Raw genomic sequence first — 19,129 nt, 5'->3', positions numbered from 1 at the left:
AGAAATGTCACTTGTGATGTCACTATGGTGTCATAAACATGTTGAAATTTACATATATTTGCCAAAAAATGGCCAGGGTTTAAAAATGTTTGTAACAGCTCACTAGCCAAGGACTTATAGGTAGCAGGATTTACTAGTCCTGTTGATAGAACTACTAGCCCAGCAAATCAAACCTGATAGCCCGAACTCCCAACGAATGTTTGAGTCAGCTCAATATTTTCATCTGATTCAAATTTCGATCCTGTAAGACTTTCATAGTCACAAAGGCAATCATTGTTAAAATTTTGGCATCATCACAATGCCTGAATAATTTACATTAAAACGATACTAAACTTCAGAAGACTTTTGATATAATTTTGATGTTCTGACGTAAACTGTTAAATTGACAGTCCACATACGAAATGTTAAAAAACTAGTGAAATAAAATATGCCTTAAACTCTTAATATTTAAAATGCAATATCACGCTGTCAGAACTGTACTTCCTTTTTTCAAAAAAACATTTTTCCTATTACCGGATGTTGACTTGTCAATAATAAAACACAGACCAAAGATGGACTCAAAACTCCGTGTGCGCTGTTGAAGTTGTCTATTCAGTTTATGTAGTTCTTTCCACATAATTTCTTCTTGAAAATACTTGAAATGAACGTTGAGATAAAGGTATCTATGATAATGCTTGCATTTTTGTAGAATACGGATTCAAAATTAAATCTCTGACCTGCACATGCTCACACGTGTATCAGTTTCAACAACGTGGTTCTGACGAATTTTCATTTAACTTTTTTTTTTTAATTAATCATTAACTTAGAATTTTAACATGTATTTCTGAAAGGCTAATTAAATCATTCTTACTAAGTAACAGTTCACATCAATCAATGCATTGTACAATACGCTAAGTACGAAGAAATCGATAATGATAGTACAGGAATAATTGCAATCAATACACGATACCGGTCCACCCAGAGTCATTTGTTCTATTTTTAAAACATACAAAATCAGTTCAAATTCTTGGAAACCCGGAAACCCGGATGACGTAATTGAATTTGATTGGCTAAGTTAGAATAGAGATGAAGGGATTTTCCAGTTTGTGTTTTGGAAACACCAAGAATTTTTTGTTACTAGTCTGTCGGGCATATTTGGTTACAAGTTTTGATTACCTGAGGTGTAAATGCTTTAGTCCCGGGCTTCGGGCTAGTGGATTTCTTAACCCCTGATGGTGATGTCACTCATAGTTTTTGGTCAAAATATATATGAGCAACAGATTTACTGAAAAAGATATTTCATAATGGCAAAACAGCTAAAAAAAAGCTCCATGTGAAAAATATACGAGATATGACTCACAACTAACCACTCTTTTATACCTAATGATTGCAAAAAATGAAAACAACAAGTAATATATTTCATACGTCCAAAGCACTTTTCTGGATTTACCTTCATCAGGAACACTCAAAAGCCAAATATTTGAAAGCCAAGGATGTATAAGAACTGAAACAGTTGAAGAGCTATATAAACAAAAAGGACCTTAACAAATAGCCAAATTCATCTAAGGCCAACTTTGCCTGAGGGAGTTGTAACCTTAGTTTCTTTATATTTTCAAAATTTATAAACGGACAATTTCAGAAAAATTTGTTATAAATCATGTCTGTACCGATTTACTGACTACTGAGCTGATGATTACCTTGGGGACTGATTTGCCAAAATACAAGTGCAGGATATTTAGATAAGTTTTGATATTATTTTCATTGCAGAAAGTACATTACTTGATGTGTGGTTCTGAAGAAGATGACCGACAGCAGGACTATGATGGGTACTACCCTGCCCCGGAGCCAACAGCCCCACCCTACACCTACATGGATAACAATGAATACCTCTACCCCATGAATAATCTGTCTAAAAACTATGATTCAGAAATGGAACCACTCAATACGAACCTTAGACATACTAATATGTAAATGTATATGTAGTATTAAATTTGAATTGATTTGAAAATTCTTTTGTTAATGATTTAAGGGAATGTCCGATCTGATTCAAATACAGGGTTTGTGTCCATGCTTTGCTCACAAGGATCTGACAACACTCTGTTCTTATGATTACATAAGCCAATGAAATTTCTGCCTTCAAAATTTGGAAAGTGTTTATCATTAGGAACAAACCTGAAGATCCTAAAAGTCTTTGAATCAGAAGGTGAAATGGAGAGTTGTCACATTCTTGTAAGCTAAGTGTGGACACAGAAAAAAGGCAAACAAAAAGTACATTTTTTAGGAAACAAACATTGAGATTAAGCAATTCATTTTTATTGAATGAACAATTTTTTTTTGATTGTTGTAAAGAAAATAGAAATGCAATTGTTTAAAAGAAAATGAATGAAATTATTCTCGAATTGATTAAATAGGGAATTGTGTTTTTTGTTGAGATAAATAATGCACAGTTTATTTAAGGCATAACCTGAGCTGATCGGATAGAAATCAACCTAATGCAAGTGAACATATACATATACATGTATAAGACTTTAATTTATTTTGGAACATTCAAATACGAAATGAAGATGAGTATTAGTCTATTTTGTAGGGTTCTTATAACGACTCAATTTTCAAACAGTTACAGACTTTGCATAGCGATTTTTTCAACCCGAAATAGGATAACAGATGTATTGATATTCATTTGCATAAGGTTGATTTCTATGCGACACAGCTCATATGATTGTCTCTTATGATATGTTATTGTACATCTTTGCATAATAATACGATATGCTGAAATTGTCTTATTTCCCCAAGATTTATTATATTAATTTTTAATACAAGTACATTGTATATTCATCACCACGCTAAACTATCAAAAACATTTATGGCAGCATTCTTCGATACTCCATTCCTGCTTATAATCACTGTTAACTGCTTAAGATAGTTTGCAAAACATATAAATCGCTGCATATACTGTTAATTAATAATGCTTAAAAAAATCTTAACAACGATGGTTTCTAGATGTTATCCATTATACAGTTAAAGGTTTATATTTATCAATCATATTGTGGATTCATTTATTTTCATGGATATCAATTTTTTGTGGATTGAGGAAATTTGTGTTTTTGTGGATATTTGATTTTATAGTTTATCCAAAGTCTCCATACTATAGAAAATATGTACTTCGTTGAATTTTAAATTGTGTAAACCTATACACTATAAACTATGAAAATTGGTATCTCACAAGTAATAATTTAATTTTGGATGTAACGCGTCTTCTGATTGGCTGACGTTGTTTTGTTTATCAGCTCATAGACATAATTTTGTCATGTGACCGTGACGTCATCAACATTTTTTCATGGTTTTCTCCGGTTTAAAATGGAATTTAGAATTAAATTATAAGAAATGACTGTAATATTTTTTCTGTCTATTCAAAAAAACATAAAAAATGTGGTGCACACTTAAAAATAACCCGCTACGCGGGTTATTCAGTGTGCACCACATTTTTGATGTTATTTCTTCATAGACAGAAAAAATATTACATTCATTCCTTTAATATAAAATGAACTGTACATCTTGAGGTCAAGGAACAGTAGATGGGCTATGTCTCAGATTTTGGTAAAATTTGGCATACAACTTTGGCTCATTAAACATTAACTGAAAATTGAAAAAAGTAATGCATTTATCTCTTTAAGTATCTGAAATGTTGCTGATTGAATTGTATTGAAAGCACATAAACGTTCTTAAATTTGTCATAAAATTATTAAATCTCCAACTTCAAATTCATAAGATTTTTTTTTTTTAAAAACTATATGTTGTTGATACTTACATTCTCGTTTTAATGATATAAAATAATAATAGGGTTAAGAGTGAAGAAACAAATTAATAATAGGGTTAAGAGTGAAGAAACAAAATAATAATATGGTTAAGAGTGAAGAAACAAATTAATAATAGGGTTAAGAGTGAAGAAACTCATCATAGATGCCAGAATTATATTTGGTCAAGGACAAATTGTCCAAAGAATTTCTCTCATTATGTCTACTATGTAAGCTTGTGCTGTGTATTTGCTGCTTTGTTTGCAGTACGCCCCATTATGAACATTTTTCAAAGGTTATGGTAGCTTATTTAAACAGTTGCATAATGAATATTGTTTTTTTAATTCTCATTACAATGGATGATATTTTGATCCAGTGTGGATTTAGGAAAAATTGTATTTTTCTTGGATATTTGATTTTGTGGTTTTGCCAAAGTCATCATGCAAGCCCATATAATTTTTTTTATTCGTTCAACATTGAAAATCATGGTTTACTTATATCCACAAAAATTGGTACCCAACGAATAATAATGAACCCACATTTGAACAAGTTGCATATTCATTGTTGCCACAAATAATTGTTCCAAAGTTATGCCCCTTGAGTTATCTCAAAGTGGGAAAATTGTTTGCAGATAAATTCTTTTTCTAAAAGAACCTTTTTACTTTACCACATAACAACAGTGAAATACTGGTCAAGCTTTATTTTTGCTGTGGCCACAATTACTGTTATTAAAATAATGAAAAAGTTTCTTGATGTTAAGTTCACTGTGTAGTTCACATTTAAGACTTTTAAACTTTGTTACCTTACCAAGTTTGGTAATTTCCAGCAACTTCTGTAGCAGACTTATGTCCCTTGAATTAACTTAAAATGGTGAAATTGATGGTTTCTAGATTGAAACATTAATTTCAGATGAGCTTGAATTGTAAAGGTTGTATTTTTTTTATCTCTTTGTCATTGTGCTGTTAGAGAAGGATCTGTTGTATATAGATAAAGAAGAAGTGTGTTCCTACCACAAACAGCTTGAAGGACATTTACATTATTCTAGTCAGCTTTTGTTAGCTATGGTGTAATAATTAGTTTTAAAACATATTATGGATATTTACAGATTTAGCTGACAAATGTATTAAATTCTTGAAATTCACTGAACAATTTTTTTAAAAATAAGAGTTGTTGTAAAAGCAGTGATGCCTTGTTTACCTCTATACTATTAAGAGTTCAGGATCTCTTTTCTCAAAGAATATTGTGACAAATATTGATTGTAAGTTATACTCATATGTTCATGATGTTCAACAGGGAATAAGCTTTACAGGGGCCCAGTAGCCAATGCTACTAAAAATTTGTATGAGCCCTTACTTTTTACAGAATATTCCCATATGGTCAATACAAAATTTTCACATTTGGTCAGTTGGGTCCCTGGATTTTAAAGCTTATTCCTGGTTCAAGCTTCTTTTTTTTCTGAAAAGATTTTTTCTGAAATGAGTCCCAGGTACATGTATTTATATTACAAAAAGTCTTAACTGTAAGAATTCAAAATAAATTTGACATATATCGACACAATTAATTTTAAAGGCCCACCGATATCTTAACAGTTTTATTAAACATATATGTCTTTGTTAGTTTTTACATATTTAATTAATTATGTATTTGTAGTTTGAAGATAAGATATGTATTGTCATTTCATCATTTTATTATTATGAATAATCATTGTTTTTATCTATCACATTTGTACAAAATCATATAGTCATTAAAGATGCAGAAGTATATACTCATAAATTCATTTCATTTAACTTATCTTACTGTACTTGCACAGTTCATAAGAAATGTGCTTAATACCTGCAGTTATGCAAACAGTTGAAAATGTAAATAGAGTTTGAAATCAGCCATGGAAATCAAGACTTTAAAAAAATGCAAAGTGGTAATTTTTGCTAATTATCCATTTGTCTGAATTTGATCTTTAAGGATGTTAGCTGTTCTGTTTCAGTATACCAAGCTTTCTAAAAGACTTATAAATTGATAATGTATACAAAAAAACAATACTAAAAAAGCAGAAAAAAATGAAAAGGTCTGTGTCCATGTTTTTATACGACCGCAAAAAATTTTTGCGGTCGTATATTGGTATGACGTTGGCGTCGTCGTCTGGCGTCGTCCGGCGTCGTCCGAAGACACATTGGTTTTCGCACTCTAACTTTAGTTTAAGTGAATGGATCTCTATGAAATTTTACCATAAGGTTTAATACCATAAAAGGAAGGTTGGGATTGATTTTGGGGGTTATGGTACCAACAGTTAAGGAATTAGGGGCCAAAAAGGGGCCAAAAATAAGCATTTTTGTAACTTCCAGACATAACTTGTGTTTTAGTGTATGGATCTCTCTGACATTGTACCACAAGGTTCCATATCACACAGGGAATGCTGGGATTGATTTTGGGGGTAATTGCCTCAAAATATTAGGAATTAGGGGCCAAAAAAGGGGCAAAAACAAGCATTTTTCTAGTTTCATGACAATAACTTGTGTGTAAGTGTATGGATCTTTCTGAAATTGTACTACAAGGTTCCATATCACAAAGGGAAAGCTGGAATTGAGTTTGGGGGTAATTGCCCGAAACGTTTAGGATTTAGGGGCAAAAAAGGGGCCAAAAATAAGCATTTTTCTAGTTTCCAGACAATAACTTGTGTTCAAGTGTATGGATCTCTCTGAAATTGTACTGCAAGGTACCATACCACAAAGGGAAGGCTGGGATTGAGTTTGGGGGTGATGAATCATAAGGGGGTTCAAAAAATTTGGGGGGGGATTTTTTTTTTTTTCCTTTTTTTTCTTTTTTTCTTTTTTTTTTCTTTTAAAATTTTCCATTTTAAGTTGGTTATTTCTGTTTTATATTTAAAAGCAAATGATATGATAGGAGATACACACCAAACAGGATGTGTAAATTATTATATAATAAGTATTGTGCAATAGCAAGAAATTTTCAATTGCACAGTATTGCACAATAGCAAGAAATCTTCAATTGCACAGTATTGTGCAATAGCAAGAAATATCCAATAGCACAATATAGCGCAATAGCAAGAAATTGTCAATTGTACAGTATTGCGCAATAGCAAGAAATATTCAATTGCACAGTATTGTGCAAAAGAAGATACTTCGTATAAATTGCTTATTTCTTGACCAATTTCAATGGGGTTTATTCTTGAATTCTTGGGGTTCTTTAATATGCTGATTCTAACCATGTATTAAGTTTTTGGATTTTGGGCCCCGTTTATAAATTGGTCCACATTGAGGTCCAAAGGGTCCAAAACTAAACTTTGTTTGATTTCATCAAAAATTGAATTATTGGGGTTCTTTGATATGCCGAATCTAACCGTGTATTTAGATTCTTAATTTTTGATTCCGTTTTCAAATTGGTCTACATTAAGGTCCAAAGGGTCCAAAATTAAACTTAGTTTGATTTTAACAAAAATTGAATTCTTAGGGTTCTTTGATATGCTGAATCTAAACATGTATTTAGATTTTTGATTATGGGCCCAGTTTTCAAGTTGGTCCAAATCGGGGTCCAAAATTAAACTTTGTTTGATTTCAACAAAAATTGATAATATGGGGTTCTTTGATATGCTGAATCTAACCATGTATTTAGATTTTGGATTTTTGGGCCCCATTATCAACTTTGTCCACATTGAGGTCAAAAGGGTCCAAAATTAAACTTTGTTTGATTTCATCAAAAATTGAATTCTTGGGGTTCTTTGATATGCTGAATCTAACCATGTATTTAGATTTTGGATATTGGACCATAATAGGTGAATGTCCAATTTAAAATTTTTAAGTTCTTAGGCCACATTCATTCTGTGTCAGAAACCTATACTGTGTCAAATATTTAATCACAATCCAAATTCAGAGCTGTATCAAGCTTGAATGTTGTGTCCATACTTGCCCCAACTGTTCAGGGTTCGACCTCTGCGGTCGTATCAAGCTGCGCCCTGCGGAGCATTTTATTGAGATATAAGCAGATAATAATTTGACAGGAAATAATTTTCTACCTTTTTCATATATTTATTATTCGCCCCTTTTCCTTTCACAAACTATCATGACTGAAAAATAATAAGGATTTTATAAGATTTAAAACACAAAATTGTTTTTTAACTTACATGTATATATAATCAAATTATGAAAAGATTATCAAATGTAGAGGTTAGGGGGCAACATTTTTAACGGCACTACATTGATTAACTAGAGGATAACAAATATCTGACAAAAACGAAACCATCAAACATCCTAAAGGAAGACTAGATAGAAAGATGAGAAAAAGCCTAATATAAAACCTAAAACCTTGGTATTTTTCAGAAATCGCAAATCTAACCTCCAAAGAAAATAAACCCTTTTACATTATTTTGGGGCAAGTTTTGTACATTGATTCTGAAATTAAAATTTTAATACTTCTGGCATGTTATTGGCTCACCTCAATAAAGTTTTGGAGGCAAATCTTTGATGTGCTTTTTCCAGTACGGCTGCATCAGCAGTTGTTAAAGTTGGTGATTAGGTCAGTTTAATGGGAACCAATAATGGTTTAGAGGAATATATTTGGTAGGCAGTTGTATAACCATTGGGAGATTATTTGGTCCAGCCCTCCAAGTCATAGTCCATTTGACTTTCAGAATTTTGTATACTTTAGTAAACAATACAAGTTTTAAAAAATTAAGGGCTCTCTTGACAACAGATTAATTTCATTATAAGGCACATTTCTTGCAGACAGTTGCAGTTCTTCATTGAATAATGTTTTTCTTTCCTTATATTGTTATGTAAATATTTTATCATGATGCAAATGGATTTTCAATTACCTAACCGATTGATATTTTAATATTTTATGATAGTTGTCAATTGTTTGATTATTAACATCATTGGTAAATAAAATCTATTATTATCAAGAGTGTATTGCATAGTTTTTGTCTCGCCTTGACGGAGTCAAAAAGCGAGACATAGGTATGCTGTTGTCGGCGTCTGCGATGGCGAAGGCGGCGGCGGCGTCAACAATGTATTAGTTTGTGATTAGGTCTAGTTCATGGTGAACTACTAGTGGTAGGTCAATGATATTTGGTATGCAGTTGTATTAGCATTGGCACATCTTATTACCATGGAGATTATTTGGCCCTGCCCCCTCAGTCAAGGTCTATTGACTTTGAAACTTTTCATAGTTTACATGTATTAGTTTGTGATTAGGTCAGTTCATGGGGAACCACTAGTGGTAGGTCAATGATATTTGGTATGCAGTTTTATAAGCATTGGCATATCTCATTTCCATGGAGATTATTTGGCTCCGCCCCCTTAGTCATGGTCTATAGACTTTGAAAATTTTGCTTAGTTAACATGAATTAGTTTGTGATTAGGTCAGTTCAAGGGGAACCATTAGTGGTAGGCCAATGTTAATTGGTGTTCAGTTGTATAGGCATTACTACATCTCATTTCCATGGAGAATATTTGGCCCCACCCCCTCAGTCACGGTCTATTGACTTTGTAACTTTTGCTTAGTTTACATGTATTAGTTTGTCAGTTTAAGATGAACTGCTAATGTTAAGTCAATGATATATGGTATGCAAATGTATTGGCATTTGCAAGTATCGTTTCCATGGAGATTATATAGCCCCACCCCTGATCATTGTTCATTGACTGAAACTTTTACATAGTTTAAAAGTAAATGTTTGTGTTTAGGTTTGTTTAAAGGGAACGACTTATGATAAGTCAATGGTATTTGGTATGCAGTTGTATTAGCATTGGCACATCTCATTCCATGGAGATTGTTTAGCCATGTACCTTCAGTCATGGTTCATCGACTTTGAATATTTGCATAACTTACATGTTAAAGTATTGCTATTTTAATTTCAACATTTGCATTATCAAAATTACAAAAAGGCGAGACATATCTCTGTGTTAACAGTTTATCCTTTATCGGGAAACGGTCATATGACTCATTCTGAAGGGGTAATGACAGAAATAGTATTTGAGATTCAGGCCATCGTTTCACAAAGAATCGTACGATTTACGTTTACGATTAAACTTACGTTAAGCGTAAGATTTTACCTACGAGTGTTTCACAAAGGTGATTGTAAACGTAACGTAAACGTAACGTAAACTTACGATTACAATGAAAAATGGGTGCTTTCTTTCACAGCCGCGGTTATGTCTAAAAAAAGAATCGTTCTTTCAAAACCAGGAAGAAAATTCATATCCTCGTAGTTTGAAATGGTTTGTTTGTATGGTAAATAGGTTTTGTGAGGTTAACATGGTAAGTATCCCGTCTAGTTTAAAGATGTTTTTTTGCTTTGGTATTATTAGAAAAAAATTGGCTGGTGGTGGTTTTTTTTCCAAGCCGAGCGTCTGTTTTTGCTGTTGTTGAAGAATGATGAAGTCATAAAAAAAAATCCAGACAATTGCATTAGGACTTCGACATTTCTTGATTCCAAATCAATATGAATTTCTAAATGGTTAACACGAAATTATACGTATCTTCAAATGTTAATAATAAATGAACTGGTATAAAATTCGTTAAGTCTTGTGATTCTGATGCATGTCAAGGCTTTTTTAAAAGAGGAACCTACTGACAAGACAACATTAAGACTTGTACATGTAAAAAGTATCTGCATATTTTCATTTCATCTATTATAATGCTATGCATTTGCTACTGTGTCATCCAAAAATATGGTCATCAGAAAAAAAAAATAAAGCGTTTGGTAAAGCATTTTTTATTTATTTTTATTATTTCCTATATTGTTCTATAAAAGAAACGTTGTTCCTAAATAATTCTGTAAAAAATATACATTAAAAAGTAAACGTTTTTTGAAACAGTAACAACACATTATTTACTAAAAGGATCTATTATATGTTCCTATCTTGAACTCTGAGTTAACACAAGATATAGGTTAGGCCTTATTATTGAAACCTCCAATGACCATGGGGTCGATAAACTTTTATAACGGATAGTTAATTCAACTTGAACATTTCAATTACTCATTCATTGTCACATATGATAGTAACTCCAAAATTTTGATTTATTAACCTAAAAAGTAAAAATTTGGAGGACATTAGAGGTATAAATGGACCAATAGGGATCTTATATGAAACAATGAGGAACCTTAGTGGTTTTTATCATCTTAGAAACCTCTCTGCTTTGGATTATTTTAAAACGGAAGCAGTTGAGATGGTGAAAAGTTTTTACATTAAAAAATTCAATCTTCCATGCAAAAAATTAATGCGCTTCAAAAATCAGATGAAAATTAAAATCAAGCAGAACTAGACACTTATGAAGCTCTTAAAATACAAGGTATAGGAGATGAGTCTGATTTGTTTGACTCTATAACTGTTAAGAGAGGGCTTACATAGGCTATGCCTGTTGCCCTATCCAATTCAATTTATTTGAATAAAATACTGTTTAAACTAAATAACTGTTAAGCTTTTAGGTCCTGAGGGTTATGTTAATGTGTGATCAGTCAGGGGCGGATCCAGCCATTTATAAAAAAGTGTGTAGGGGGTCCTAACCCAGACTGAAGGGGGGTTCCAACTATATTTCCTCATTCAAATGCATTGATCGTCACAAAAAGGGGGTTCTAACCCCCAGAACCCTCCCCTAGATCCAGCACTGTCAGTGAACTTGATTTTCTGAGTTACATATACAGAACATAAATTTGTTAAATGGTGGTAAAAGATATTTTCATTTGTAATGCCCTTCTTTACTCAAATATATTTTGAACCCCCTTGAAATATGTAAACTACTTATTTATGTGCCAAACAAATGATCCCCTCACTTTAAATTTATAAAAAAATTGAATCCCCCTTTTCCACTTTCAGAAAAACTTGATCCCCCCTACATTTTGACCAGCCCCCCCTCCCAGGTAAAAAATGATAAGTCCCTAAATGTCTACGTATTTTTTATTAATTTTTTTTTGTATCTGGGGGTTGTAGTTTTCCAAGATTTTTTTTCATTCGAGTCATGTTAGTTTATTTTTTTTAATTTGTGTATCTATAAAGGGCGAATCTTAACTCCCACTGATGCACACCCGTTTGCCTTAATTACTTTACGATTGTGCTATGGCCGTAATTCAATTTAACTATAAAAAGAGATATCAAGAATATAAAAGGGTCGTCGCGGGGTTTCCTTCTCATCTGTTTTATTTTTATTTTTTCTATATTCTTTTTAAATTTTGCACATTATTCTCAATTCTGTACATTATTATCTGTCCTTGTTATTTTGGCCTATTTTTCTCGATTCTTTATTTTCTTAATCCATTTCCTGTAATGTTAGCCCCTTATATTCTCTATTCTATAAACTCCAATCAGACCCTCTATAACTTTTTTAAATTACAGAACCAGTCAGCAGTTTGTTGCTTATCATTAATGTGAAATAAATAAATTGATGCATTAACAAGAAATGGTGCATGAATATGTGTCCATAGAACACCAATCCCCCATTCGCACTATACATATCCATGTTAATTTGCATATTTTGTTAAACAGTTCTCTGCATCATGAGTTTCATTTTGATGTGATCTTAAAGTAACTTAAACCCAAAATTTAACCTCACACACGCTTTAATTGACATTTTATTGTAAAAAAAACTCAATTGAAATCTTGGTCAATCCATAAAGACAAGTGGCGATAAGGGTCTTTTTTTAGACCCGTCGCAATTTTCATTTAATTTTTCATGTTGTAACCGTCGGGAAATCGTGACACTGTTGTATTTATTTTATATAAGATTGAGAATGGAAACGGTATTCTGTTTGTAGCATGTAGATGTATAATGGGGTGGGGTGATAAAGGCGAATAGGACATGTACTTTTTAAGTATTACACAAACTTAAGTGCATACTTTTTGGAAATTGTTTTTATATTCTAATTATTTTTTCGAATCAAACTCGAAGGAAAATGTCAAAGATACACAAAATCTCGTAGTATTCAAGAGAATTTTGTAACGTAATAGGGGCCTAGATGGACGAGTTGTTTAAGTAGTTCAACTACAATGTTCACTCTGAGCCTTTCAGGACTACTCGTGTCTGTATTTTGACCTCAATTAACCTGGATTCGCATAGAGTAATAAAAGTGGCGTTAAACATCAAATAAATCAATCTCAATATAACGTAACGAACATCAAGAATCTCTTATGGAATACGATATATATTTATCCTTTGGTTTATGGAGAAATAGTTCATCATTATATTTGTTTCATAATCTCATACATCTACGCCATATCTAAATTCTATAAATGATATTCACACATTTTGTCTCGTGCTATAGGTAGAGTCCATAAAATGATTTTTTTTCCTGCATGAGAAGTATACTTTTACATTTCTGTCGTAACAATTGTCGTATATGAACTAATATACGTTTTGTCTTTCAACCCCCAATGAATCGACTGCCGGTGTAGATAAAGATTGCACTGCCTAATCCTCTCTCGTCAGGAAGTAAATCCCTCGCTGAAGTGGTCGTCAGTTCGGATGTGCTGGATGTATACATACGCAGTCATGTCCGCTTAATATGGAAAACGATGCCCCGTCACACAGTGCATACGAATTTCACACTCTCTAACAGTTAAGATTCTTTGTTATTACATAATTATGGGTCTGTCGGTGTCAGAATGCAAGGCAACTTTTTTGCCCTATCCAATATGTCATCTTTTAAAGAAATGCATTTATACTTGCCAACTTACCTTGCAAAATTGACATTTTTCCCGTATGCATGAAATTTTGCCATTGTACAATTTCCTGCCAAGTAATATAACAAAGTATGTTGATGCAATTTACGGATTATTTGTTAATATCTTTGTTTGTAATTTTTGACAAAGGCAACCATATTTTTATGTATAGGAACAGTGAAAAGGATAAATCGAGAGGAACATCATGTTGAATAACGGAAAACATACAGCGATAGCGAAATGAATATTAGTTCGAGCTGTTATATAACTACTATATAATTACAAAGAGAGGGAAATTAGGGGCTGCCTTGGTAAATTATCAAATTGCTTCATTTTGATTGGGGGCTGGTCATTTGTAACTGAAGAGTATTAATAATAATAATTAGTATTGAGAACTTGATGAGGAGGGGTGAATTTTTATGTCTTTGAAAGTGGGGACTTGAATTTATTTTCTTTCATCAAGGTGGGAACTTAGAGAAATTCCAATGTTTCCTTCCATCCACTTGAATGCTTGAAAATAAGAATCTCATCACCTTTACAAAAAAAAAAAAAAACAGATTTAGGATTTAAAAAAATAGGATTTTCATGCCTACAACATTCTTAATTTGAAAATAAATTTTTATAGGTATAAACAAAAAAACAATCACATTATGGCAAAGTGAATGATCATACTTTTCAATTAAAACTAGAATTATAGAAATGTGTTTAATCAGAAAGAACCTAACAGGTATTGAGTACGGGGTTGCAGCATACATTTTATACCTTTAAAAAGAACGCGAGCCTGATATATTAAGCGCATGGCAACTGGTGTATTTACATTGAAACTATGGATTCATACCATTACATTCATGTATTCAATTATCGTTTTCTCAATTTCTAAACTGTCATTTGTTTTAAATAATCGTAATGTATTTACAAAAATTTCTACTCAATAAAGGGCACCGTCAACCGCGGAAATAGTGTATAACCACAGGACTACAATAGATAGGGAATGATGGCAATTTTAGCTTAGCATACATATTCATTATTAACTTCATAAACTCCGTGTGAACTCAGTATGACATAGTAACTAGTAACTAGTACATAAGCGTTTCTAATTTTCTTGTGTGAGAATATTTTGTACAAATTGTTGTACAGAGACAGAGTTACGTATCCCTTCATGAGTTATTGAAACTGAAAGCACATACATGTATCCCTGGCTATATAGTGCTGTGCTAGCTGAATCACTTATAAGTTTTTATGGTCAATTATTTGGACTTTTGAAAGCAAGGACAAGGTGCTCGATCATTTAATTTAAATAAAAATAAACTCAAATGTAGAAATGGTTTTACCGACGTAAGATCTAAGATTGTCGTACGATTTTTTGTGAAACGATGGCCAGGTCCCAAAGGCCATCAAAAATTATTCTTTTAATTTCCCTAAAAAGAATTTGGCCAATGATGGCTAATCCAGAAAAGGGCTTTGGACGCATGACATTAATGAAATGTTATTTTCATTTAATCACTTATACATGTGTTCTTTCTTACCTAACAGGAGAATGTATTGATCAAGTTTATATGAGTAATTCAATGATTTAAAAAAGTCGATTAACAACTCCAACGTAAAAAGTAAAACTATCGAATCACATAGTTTTTCAGAAGTCAGACATGACCTTCCTACTATCTAACATATCATTTACAACCTGTTCATGAATATTCATGAGTACATAAAGGGGATTAATATGATATAAAGTAATTGATCGATTGATTGATTAATGTTTGCATTATACCACCTGAGCAGAAAAAGGTTATGTCATGGCGAAGTCACTGATGTATATGAAAATAAAAAGACTGTGGTATGATTGCCATTGAGACAACCTTCCACTAGATAACAAATGACGTAGAAGTTAGAAACTGTTTGTCACCTTACGACCTTTAACATTAAGCAAAACCCAAACTGCATAGCAAGCTATATATAAAAGATCCCGACATGACAAATGTAAAACAATAAACAAATATGATATACAACAACAAACGACAACCGCTGAAAAACAGGATCCTTGGATTGACAGTGGTGTAACAGTTCCACATAAGAACACACTGTGAAAATGAGTTGAAAGGGGTTTGACTCATTAGATCGATACAAAGCAACAAAACTAACACAAAGACAAAAAGAGACAACATATCGACCTTTGAGTAGTCACAGTTACTAAAATCTTGTTCAAAGCCAATAACTAATAATAAAAATCATGTTCCCAAGACATGACTGGTATGTAATAAAGAGCACACACGATCATACAGAGATTTCGGTGAATTAGCCGTTTCAGAAACTACAGGATGGAGGGTAATTTTATTGTTCATATCCCAAAATGAAAATAACGTCACGTCATTTGTTGAGTTTCCAATGTTTAGGCCGTTCACAACGTTTTGGTGTACACTTTTGAAAAGATTATCCAGAATGCAACAAAGAACACAAACGATCATTCAAAGGTTTTGGAGAATTGTTAATATATACACATAAATAATGTTCCGGGATTAAACAGAAGTTTAAGTTCTCAACTCTAAATCCCCCTAGCCTAGGACAGTGGTGCAACAGCACAACATATATTAAAAGAACAAACTAACAATCAGTTGCAAATGGCTTGACCCTTCCGATTGGCACGACGCACACAAAAAAACATAACTAAAATAAAGATTATCGAAAGGGAAGTTATTCAAAGTCGATTACAACAAATGAATAAATCATGTTCGCCTAGTCTTAAGTATAAATCTGTATACATCCAACGAATTTAGTAAAAGGCGTCATAAACAGCCCGAGAAAAGCATGAACTATTAACAACAGTACAAAGTATAGATAGAAGGTAAAACCATACGTTTTTATAATACAAATATAAAGCAATACACTTTTAGTTATGTTTGAATTCATGAGAAATAAAGGTAATGTACTTACCGGTAAACAAACATTAAGAAATCGCACTACTGTGTCCTTTTCCATTTAGGCACTGGTAACGATTACGTTGAAAGCGTAACAATAACGAGACATTTTTGTTACGTGTATGATTAATTACCAGAACAAGGTCAGCTTAGTATTACCAATTAATTACGGACGTAACAAAAAAAAAAAAAAGAGGCGAAAGATACCAAAGGAATATTCAATCTCATAAGTCGAAAACAAACTGACGATGCCATGGCAAAAAAAACCCCGGAAAAATGAAGGAAAGACAAACAACCATACACATATCACAACATAGAAAGCAAAACGAACCCCACCAAAAACAAGGGATGTGCTCGGGAAGGGTAAGTAGATACTGCTCTACATGTGGTACCCGTCGTGTTGCTCATGTAAGTACAAACCTGATGATTAGTCTAATTCGGTTGGTCATATTCGAAGAAAAGAGGACGGGGTTGTGGTTACGATAATTGGAACATTTTCGTCGTCATCTGTGAAACAGATTTCCATAAAGGTCAACCAACTCGTGATGGCGTCCGTAAACTGTTTGAAGGGATGAAGTTAACTTCACCAATTGGAACACTTGGTTCAATATCTTGCTTGAAAGTAGCGACCCTCTATCAAGATAGGAAGTGAAAGCTCTGGAATATCGTATCAACTAAGAGATATATACTCCATATGCAGGCGCTGGTGGAATATTGCTACATAAAAATTTAAAGTTCACAACTATGACGCTGAAATCATTTTTTTTTTTTGTCGTATAGTTTTGTTCTCAACCGACCTTCGATGTCATCAATTTCTAGATGTAAGTCAAGATATGAAGCAGACTTTACTGTATCTGTTGTATTCTTTATTTCAAGTTCGATGTGATCGATGCGTTCAACATAGTCATCAAACTTTGAATTATTTAATGAAAGGACATTATCGATACATCGGAACATGAAGTGAAAGGATAATGATAGTTTTTTTCTTCCTCAAAAACTCATGTACGAGTCAGTCTCATATGAATAAAGGAACAAGTTGACAAAAAGAGCAGTACAGTTGGTTCCCATGGGATTACTGATTGTTGAAAAACACGTTCTCCGAAAGTAAAACATATGTTGTCAATAAAGAAATCAAGCATCTTGATAAAGTCAGTTTCAGAGAACCTTTTGTTTGATTTTTTTTACAAAATACGATGTATCTACAGTTACTTTGCGTTCTTGTTACAATTGATTTATTTAAACTTTAACAGACTTTGGTGTTGTTGCTGAATTCTCCGATGCACATGGTGATTTCAATTATTATTTTAATTATTACATTTCAACAAATTATGTTAAAATAATCTTTAAGTATAAGTTGTTTCAATGTTCTTCGAGAGAGTTTGGTAGTGCCAATTGCAAAGAACATAGCTTAATGGTTCAATCTTTAAAAGAAAAGAGTTCACCTCTTGTATTAAACTAACCACCTACCTTTAATACTGTCACTGCTATCTTATAAGAGAAAAGAAGTTATTCCCGTTACCAATTTTTGTTTGGGTGAAAAAAATCAAACTGTGGATGTGTTGACTCAAAACTCCCCAAAAAATTAAGATTCGAATGTGTAAAACAGTAGTTGTATAACGAAGTTCTCGAAAAATTAATGCATCAAAAACGAAGTTTGGAAGTTGTGATCTCAGCAGGTAACCAACAAAATGTGAACTTGTATATGCGTGTGTCCACGGAAGACGTAATTTCGTTTCAAAATCGGATGGACGTCCAAACCAACAAAACTTTACGACGAAAACATTAATATTTTTACGATCAAATTAGCATTTTTACCCGATTTACGTCACTGTAAGATGGTATTACATGTACGTCCAAAAGGGGCATTGCATAATGGAATTGCTTGGTGTGCAAAACCAAATTTATAATTTCATTCTTAAGAACTTCCGTGTAGTTATATGACTGCTGAGGCATTGCCTCTTCTCACATAATTGTGAAAACTGCTGAATTAAGAAGATGAATATCGATTTCGAGTTATTAAATTTCATGTTAGGGAATGCGGGTTTTAAAGCACGTATATATTGAAGAAGTTGCCCGAGGACTATCAGATCAGTTGTCAGTACTGCGGTACTAACAGAATTTATAACAAACTTTTTTAAAATTGTCCGATTATAAATTTAAAAATTAATAAGAAACTAATTAAGTTTGCCTTAGATGAATTTTGCTATTATTCTTAGGTCTATTTTGGTCAGATATTGAGCATTCCTGATGGATGAAGGTCAACCCAGAAAAGCTCTTCGGACGCATGCATTTTATATAGTGTTGCTGGTGGATTATCAGTCCCCGAGAATATCATCAGCTCAGTAGTCAGTACTTCAGTATTGACATGATTTATAACAAATCTTTCTAAAATTGCCCGATTATAAATTTAGAAATTATTAAGAAACAAAGGCAAAGTTGTCCTTAGGTGCATATGGATTTGGTATTATTTTTAGGTCCTTTTTTTATTATATAGCTCTTTAACTTCTTTTTACATCCTTTGCTTTCAAATATTCGGCTTTGGGTGTTCCTGATGAAGGTAAATCCAGAAAAGCGCTTCGGATGCATGCTATTTAAAACATATCTAATTTTTTTCTAAATACTGTTATATCAGAAATTATTGCGTGCATTTATTATTGCGATTTTTTAAGAATTAACAAAAATGTGAGTTTAATTATTGCGATTTTAAGAAAAGCTACATACAGATATATGTATTTGATATCAGAATGCGAATTCTTATTATTGCGATACTCAAGTATTC

The 19,129-nt window shown here is 32.5% G+C and overlaps 1 protein-coding gene across 2 annotated transcripts in view; it reads left to right on the top strand.

Moving 5' to 3' along the window:
• LOC127721352 (sodium- and chloride-dependent GABA transporter 2-like) overlaps positions 1-8,687 on the top strand; it is a 58,950-nt gene extending 50,263 nt beyond the window's left edge. For both annotated transcript variants that reach the window (XM_052228100.1, XM_052228101.1), the window contains one exon: positions 1,747-8,687. In XM_052228100.1, the coding sequence (XP_052084060.1) occupies positions 1,747-1,950 (204 nt within the window). In that variant the 3' untranslated portion in view covers positions 1,951-8,687. The remainder of the gene's footprint in view (positions 1-1,746) is intronic.
• Positions 8,688-19,129: the final 10,442 nt, after the last annotated feature.

The sequence above is a fragment of the Mytilus californianus genome, unplaced genomic scaffold (genome assembly GCF_021869535.1).
Source record: "Mytilus californianus isolate M0D057914Y unplaced genomic scaffold, xbMytCali1.0.p SCAF_12, whole genome shotgun sequence".
NCBI classification, from domain to species: Eukaryota; Metazoa; Mollusca; class Bivalvia; order Mytilida; family Mytilidae; genus Mytilus; species Mytilus californianus.
This window is presented reverse-complemented; position numbering and strand designations above follow the sequence as displayed.